This window comes from Austrofundulus limnaeus, unplaced genomic scaffold (genome assembly GCF_001266775.1).
Source record: "Austrofundulus limnaeus strain Quisiro unplaced genomic scaffold, Austrofundulus_limnaeus-1.0 Scaffold137, whole genome shotgun sequence".
Classification (NCBI taxonomy): Eukaryota; Metazoa; Chordata; class Actinopteri; order Cyprinodontiformes; family Rivulidae; genus Austrofundulus; species Austrofundulus limnaeus.
In genome coordinates, this window is record NW_013952539.1 from 1,100,223 (window position 1) to 1,108,593 (window position 8,371).

The 8,371-nt window shown below is 39.3% G+C and overlaps 1 protein-coding gene across 1 annotated transcript in view; it reads left to right on the forward strand.

Annotated features, from left to right (window-relative positions):
- Positions 1-8,371, forward strand: part of dock3 (dedicator of cytokinesis 3) — a gene marked incomplete in the record, with an annotated part of 147,558 nt that overhangs the window by 123,918 nt on the left and 15,269 nt on the right. Inside the window, 9 exon segments of the mRNA XM_014016064.1 lie at positions 249-346; positions 1,219-1,302; positions 1,762-1,862; positions 2,761-2,842; positions 3,557-3,727; positions 3,945-4,130; positions 6,283-6,475; positions 6,774-6,901; positions 7,660-7,806. Coding sequence (XP_013871518.1) covers positions 249-346; positions 1,219-1,302; positions 1,762-1,862; positions 2,761-2,842; positions 3,557-3,727; positions 3,945-4,130; positions 6,283-6,475; positions 6,774-6,901; positions 7,660-7,806 — 1,190 coding nt within the window.

The window sequence follows — 8,371 nt, forward strand, 5'->3', positions numbered from 1 at the left end:
TCCATCCATCCATCCATCCATCCATCCATCCATCCATCCATCCATCCGTTATCCATCCATCCATCCATCCATCCATCCATCCATCCATCCATCCAGGCAACCTTTCAGCAGCCACTGATAATAAACAGAAAAAATAATTTAAGCTCCTGTTACTTCATAACAGAGAACAATTATCCTGAAGATACAGAAGATTTGCTACAAGGCGACAGTTTTTTTTCTTTTAAATTCTGAACATGTGTTTGTTTCAGTGGACCTGCTGGCTCTGCTGAAGTGGAAGGCTCATCCTGACCGGGTCATGGACATCCTCGGGCGTCTTCGACATGTCAGCGGAGAGGAAATAGTCAAGGTGAGGTTCAGTCTGACAGCAATGCAAAGACAGACAGGTTTTATTATTCTGTTTTTTATTTCATCAAAACATAATAGATCCTAGACACATTGTATGAAAAACTGAGAATTAGAATAATTTCWCACACCAGACTGGAGAAGAAAATATTTAGGTGAAACACTTCTACCCTGACAGATTTATTGTTCTTTAGTTAGTTGTTTTAATTTTAGTGTTTTGACGCTGTTTAGAGGCGTCTCGTGCCGTCGTGTGATGTCTGCAGGCCATCATTTCCTGTCCTTGTCCCAGTTATGGGATTTAAAGAGTGTCGTCTGGCAGCTCRTGTCATCTGAGGTGTGAAACTACTGGCAGCCCATTTCAACACTGTTTAATTTATCTGCAGTTAATGACTTTTTCTCCCCCATTTCTGTGAAGTAGATTTCAAACAGCAGAGTGGATGAGTGGCTTGATGAAGACCATCAGGCTGCCATGTTCAGTCAGGGCTGACGGAGCCGTCAGCGATGACCTTTACTCTGACCTTTGAGTCAATCTGACACTGAAAAAAAGACAAACTGCATATGTTTAATTTAGCCTCCATCRCTGCAACAAGCAGCTATCAGCTGTGATTGTTCAGATAACCAGGTCACAATGAAGAGAACCGTCWGTGTTACTAACAGGACAGGGTTTGCTGGCTCTTGCATCATGTGTTAGTTTCTCAACAAACCGCTCCGTTTTCTCTAAAGCTGGACACACAATGACTCATTGTGTTTTATCTATTATTAGACTGTAAAAATGTCTGTTTTTCTGCAGCCACATGATGAACCATCAACTTCCAATCAGCTTCCTGTTCCCAATAATCCAACAGGTTTTAGTGTAACGACATGTTTGTCTTCCAGTTTCTCCAAGACATTCTGGACACTTTGTTCTCCATCTTGGATGACAACACAGACAAATATGGACCCCTCGTGTTCCAGTCTTTGGTAAGTGAACACAAACAAAAGAGGGAAAAAAAACAAGTAAATCAAAGAAATATTTTAAAGCAGAGCTACATAAAAGTCATCAAACTGAGGACAGATTAGTAACAGAAATGAAACGTTAGTTTKATTTAGGTTTGTTGTCGAGTGTCCAAATGTTGCAAACACAAACTCATCAAATAAAACCTAAAACTGATGAGATTTTGTTGTAAAAGTTGYCGTCAGCTGCAGATCTTTAACAACAACACAAACTGAGACAAACTGACATCAGGTTCCTGACTTGAGAATTTGTTGATTTATGAAATAAAACATGTTCTCAAAGCACAAATTCARATAGAAAAACCGTATCTGTATCTGTTGATCCTTTCTTTCATGTCTAAACAGTTTAACATTTTTATGTTTCTTTTCTTTAAATACCTCATTGCCTCACTCATTCATTGATTCTTTCTGTTTCTTCTCTTTCAGGTTTTCATCATCAACCTGCTCAGGGACAGTAAATATTACCACTTCAGGCCGGTGATGGACACATACATCCAGAAACATTTTGCTGGAGCTCTGGCCTATAAGTCAGTTCCTGCACTATGTTTACAACATTATTTATTTATTTATTTATTTATTTATTTATTTATTTATTTATTTATTTATTTAGTCAGTCTATTGTGTCTGTAGCATGTTGCAACCGTTTTGATTCCTCCTTTCCTTTTTCTCTGACAGATTTTCTCTGCATGTGCAGAAAAATTCAAAGTGAATCGGGGGAAAAAGGGAATTATGATAATTAGTATTTGTTTTCTATTTTTACAGCAGCCTGTTTTTTTTCTTTTATTATAGCTGACATAAAACAGGGTTAAAATACAAACAATAATGTACAAAAGAAATAAAAGTTAAAGAAATGAGGCTCGTAATGATAAACAAACAGAGAATATCATTCAAATCAGTTTCAACCCTTTTTCTCAAAGAGCTTATTTTTTAATCTCTTTAATCCACAGCTTTACTTCCTGGTTTCGTCTTAATGCCATTTTTTTTTGCAGATGGTTCAAAGAAAAAAACAACAACTTATTATGTTTACACTTTTATTAGGTGCTCCTGTTTGAGATGCAGTCAGGAAGTGTTTGTGCTGCTGCTGTCACACAAAAACAGAATTAATAACTTGTTTATGGCTTATAAATATAAGCCATAAACAAGGGGAGCCTCATTATAAAGTGGTACCAAATAAAGTTAATGCTTCCCTCAGAAAAACTATTAAAACACTACTGACATGTAGAAATTAGCAACTATTTACTAATATATGTGCATTATTAGCTGAAAAAGTAGTAGAATTTGTTCATTTAAAACTCTCTCAACAATCAACAGTGTCGTCTTCACAACATGTTTTAAGTGAAATGAATCTAGAACAAGCTCAAATGTACAGATTAGATTCTGAAATCTAAAATCAGGACCACTGACCGTTACATGTTTGTGTTTCAGAGAGCTGATCCGTTGTCTGAAGTGGTACATGGRCCGCTCGGCCGAGGTGGTCAGACAGGACCACATCCAGGAAGCCATGAGGGTGAGAAGCAGCTGGAAGCTGCTGTCAGTGGGTTTTATCACTCTGAGCAGCAAACACAGAGCTGAACATAGAGGCTGACAGAAACCTACATGTTGCTCTGATTTACTCCAACATAAAGACCTTAATCTTTAGTTTAACAATTCTCAAACATCTCTGCATCTGCTTTGATTTATCTAATAACACATAAATTTGCTTTGTTTTAAAGGAACTTTTTTCAAACGTTCAGTTTTCTGTTTGGTGTCTCTGCTTTTTGGACAAACAGCAGACTGTTCAGTTTTGCAGGAAAAAAAAAGGCTTTTAAAAATGTGCAATTTTTAAAAAATGTTCAAAATTTATCCAACAAAGCTGCTCAACGGTTTAAAATATTAATTGAACTCAAGTATTCATCCCAAATGGGTCACACTGTCATGTAGAAGTGGACGGTGTGAATAATTGAGGACAGTTTTGACACATCCTGCAGCTTCTGGGTTCAGAATCAGACTTTTTTATTCATTTTTCAGAAGCCTCACTTGGTTTGAGCTTGTTTCTGTCGGCTCGCTTTATTTCCTTCAGTTCTCTTTCATGTAAGAAGTTTTTGGTGAGAGATGAAGCCTGGTTTTATTTAATGAACATCAGTACAACTATAAACACAGTATAACCAACCAGACTGGATCATTTTACAAGATTCGACTTTTTCCTCCCTTTTATTTCTCGTCGCACACAAACAATCCTCAGGCCCTGGAGTATCTGTTTAAGTTCATCATCCAGTCCCGGATCCTGTACTCCCGGGCCACCTGCGGCATGGAGGAGGAGCAGTTTCGCACCAGCATCCAGGAGCTCTTTCAATCCATCCGCTTCGTCCTGAGCCTGGACAGCCGCAACTCCGAGACCCTCATCTTCACCCAGGTGAGCAAAGCAACCCCTCAGTGAGTTTCTGTTTATCTTCATGTAGCTCAGTTTGTTTTCCATCACCTCCTAGCTGCTTTTGTTTGACTTCTATCTCCTTCCTCACCTGTTTCTTTTTGTACCTTGGACCTTTCCTTTCCTCCGTTCCTCACTTTCTCTTTCGATCTGCCCTGATTTCCCTTCAATCGGGTCCCGATTCCTTACCCACGCACCGCAGGGCTCCCAGCCTTGTCCGGGCTCAAATCTGGCTCCATGTCCCATAATTGGGCCCGCCACTCCCTTAACACTAATCTCAGCTCTGGGCCAAACCCAGACCTCGGTCCCGGGACAGGTTCCTAACAGCGGGCCGCTCGGCTGCTCTCAGGCCTCGAGCTCCAACGCTCTGCGGCCGCCGCCTCTGTCAGTAAGTAGACGTCTGAAAGAAACCAACGAGTCCCAGTTGTTGTGTGAAACTCAGAGTCACTGCTTGTGTTTTCAGCTGTATGTGAGTCTGACAACACACACCTGTGATCCTGCACAGCCTGATTGTTCTGCACCGAGTCACATCTGTCCTACAAACCATCTCACACGTCTCCTATTTAACTACTCCCCATTAAAAACTGCTATAAATACATATTTGCATCATTTTAATACATAATTCACAGACTGTTTCATACAATTATATGTATCAAGAACAAGGATATTAAATAGCAGTTATTCTATACAGTTATAGTGTGTTAAATAGATTTTAAAGTAGACATATCCTGCTTTTAAATCCTTCCTTTTCACATTTAAATCATTCAGTTGGGTCTTTATAAAGTAGAACTACAAAGTTTTGGTCTGAATTCCTCCTTAGTCTAACTCTACCAGCTTCTCTTTYACAACGTTTCTGCTGTGTGTCTCAAAGCAGCTCGTTTTGTTACTGTTCCTTTAAGACACTTCAAGCCCCGCCCCCTCCGGCTTCCAGACTGGTCCACTCCAGCTTGAGAGAGTGGGTTAGTGTTTTCTAGAAACATTTTATTTACAATGAAATTAAAATATTTCAACAAGGGAAGACTTGTGCATCCAGCCTTACGTGTTGGAGCTAGAGTCTGACCCAGAACCAGAACCAGAGTCTGACCCAGAACCAGAGGAGAATTAAGACGAGGAAATTGTAGTTGGTAAGTCCAAACCTAAATTGGTAATTCCATTGCAGATAATTTGATGTAATAGTTCAGAAAACATCATAGAAAACAGAGAAAACTGAACGGGCTGAAAAATGTGACCCAAAAAATATAAACATACTGTATCTTTGAAGAACCAGGAGTGACTAAATTAAACTTTTCTGCCCCTTAGAGCCTCCAAGTCCACACCAAAATGTATTTAACARCTAAAAAAGGGGATTTTGCAGAAATGTCCCCTTTAAAGTTATTACAGTGGATTTTTGATGTTCATTCTAACGGATGGAGGATTTGTTTTTGCTCAGATATATGTGGCACGACACTAAATGATTATTTTTTTATATAATACATGTGATGAAGACATTAATACAAACTTAAGCATCTAAGAAAACTTGGACTGCCATAAAGCACATTTTGCAAATAAATAATTTTTATTTATTTAATTATTTTTGTGTGAAAATGCAGTGAGTGCAGAAAAACTTTGTTAAATTTAGTTTGTCCTGCACCTTTTAGACATCACAACTCTGACCTTCCAGATAGCAAAAGTGTTGAATTATGGTCAAAAAGTTGATTTTTGGTTGAGTTTGACGATTGATGGTGAATCAACCATCAAACAATCATCCAATTCTAACCAAAGGACCAATGTTGAAAAGATGTTACTGAATCAATGTTTCATGGCTGAATTCTAATGATTAAAACGCCAACATCTAATCAGTGTTCTAATCAAAAATAATATCGTATCAGTTATGGTTGAAAACCTAACAAAAAGTAAGTCACCTACCACTTTTGCATAATATCAACATCTCAACATGGCTATGTCGAGTTGATTTTTACAAAATGTAAAACATATTTTTTGCAAACTCCTTCACTTTTTTAAATAATTTCCTCAAACCGTCTAGTGACTTAGTCCTTGTGTTCTTCATCACGCTTATGAATTATAAATGATCTCACTTTTCCCTGACAAGATTTTTGAAATAATTTTACTCCTTTTGTCTGTTTAATATTTCTCCTTCGATCTTGTAATTGGCTCATTTTCCTGGAACCTTCAGACCAGGTGAACAGCTGTGTTCCARAAAGCTCTGACTTAATAAAGAAATGAATTATTTTGTTTGGCTGCTTGAGCTTGAAGCTTCTTTTGAAACGATTAAAGCCTGTTTGAAACCTAACAGAGCTTGTGAAGAAGGTGGTTTGCTGCTCAGGTGCACACCTGTGTGAGATGAAAAGATTCCATCAGTTTCTCTCTGTGATCGCTCTGACTCATCTCTGTTGTTCCACAGAAACCACGGACATGTCTTCTCTCCATCACAGTCACACAAACTGACATCATTAACCTTCTTCTTCCACCTCTGCGTTTTCCTGCGACTCTTCTCCTCATCTTGTCGTTTACTCTTTTTTGTTTTTCTCGCCTCTCTTCAGGCGGCTCTGTTGAACTCGTTCCCGGCCATCTTTGACGAGCTGCTGCAGATGTTCACGGTTCAGGAGGTGGCAGAGTTCGTGCGCGGYACTCTGGGCAGCATGCCATCTACAGTCCACATCGGCCAGTCCATGGACGTGGTCAAGCTGCAGTCCATCGCTCGAACCGTGGACAGCAGGCTCTTCTCCTTCCCTGGTAAATGTTTCAAAAACGACTCTTATCATAAACACGTCACATTATCCTCCTCTGATTGTTATTACTTCATGACAWAACAGCTTTGTGTGTTTTTAAAATTAAAACAAAAAAAAAAAGCAAAAACGAGCTAAAGAAAACCAGGATTTGTAGATCACTGGTGAGTTCATTAAAACCAACGTTGTTTTAATCACTTTTAATCAGTTTACAGTAATCTGCTAATTTAAATTCTGAGTGTAAAAWGCTTTAAAATGCAAATAATGAGCGACTCTTTAACAGGCGTTTGTGTGTTTGCACTCAGAGTCTCGGAGGATCCTGCTCCCGGTGGTCCTGCATCACATCCATCTCCATCTGAGGCAACAGAAAGAGCTGCTGATCTGCTCAGGAATACTCAGCTCCATATTTTCCATCATCAAGAGCAGCTCACTGGTAACACACACACTCTACACTGTTATGTGTTTTATATTAAYAAAACTCGTTCTCACACATATTTAAATGTCCATCCAGTTGGAGGGGGTCAGGTATGATATACAGGTATGATCAGGGTGTCAAACTCATTTACATCATTTTTTTGCTTTCCTTTTTTAAACTTCTGTTTTCCTTTTATTATTTCTACTTCCTCCTCCCCACATTTCTTCTCTCCTGCACCCGCTTCGGATGTTATCAACCATGAAATGGACGTTATTAGGTGTTATCAGTCCTCTAGAAAGGCTTCATAATGTCCCGCCTGTGCCGGTTAGCAGGTTCCCCGTCCCATAGAATGGYTTCCGATTGTCAGCTGGTTAATATGAGGCTTAAAGCCACCAAGGTTAACCTTAGAGCAGATGACGTGGTTAGCACTAACCTCCGACGAATGCATATTGTGGCCTTCCAATAGGGCAATGGGTAGAGTGTCGGATCAGAGAGTGGTAGACTAGGGTTTGAGTACAACACGTATACAAAAAAAATTAATACTATATGTTTTGGTTATTTACACATTCATTGTCATTAATATACTAAYCCACTAGRGGGCACTGTCRGGACAGCCTGAAAGCCCAGAAGGCACAGCAGGGACCCTCTGAAGCCATTGGATGGGACTGATAATGCCCAATAACGTCCATTTCATGGACTGATAACATCAGAATCCCCAGTCTCCTCTGCATTTTGTAACATTCCCTTCACCTTTTTTTTCACATCATCTCCTCCAGGACACGTCGGTGCAGGAAGAGGTGGAGATGATGGTGGAGTCCCTGCTGGACGTCCTCCTGCAGACCCTTCTGTCCATCATGAGCAAGAGCCAGTCGCAGGAGGCGGTAAGGGGTCAACGCTGTCCGCAGTGCACCGCGGAGATCACTGTTAGTAACTAACAATACGACTACTACCACGTCACCCCCCACCCCCACCCATCCATCCTGTCTCGCTCTGTTTTAGGGACGGGCAATCCTAAAACTCTTTCACTCAATCGCACAGTTTAGTTTTTAAAGGCATTAATAATTATACTTTAACAAAGTTCAACACTGAGAGTTTATATAAATAAATAAAAGGTGAATATTCCTGTATTGCCCTGCCCTAATCCGTTCATTCATTCATCATTCTCCTGCCATCCTGTCGGTTAAGGACCTTCTGAGACTTTTCRTCTTTGTTATGAACTCTTGCTTGATTTTAACAATTAAAAGATTTTTTAAATGTCTGTTTTGTCTTTCATTCTTTTATTGTAGTAATTAATAGCATGTATGGTATTTTATCAATCTAATCCTACRTGTTTTTATCATTGATTTCTTTTTTCTCTATGATTTAATTTTTAATTTTATGCAGTTGAATTGATTACAGTGACTTTTCATCAGCATTCACATGTTTTCACCTTCATCTCTGGTTCAACGTGTCCTCTGTCTTCATGTTTGTAATTTCTCTATATTTATA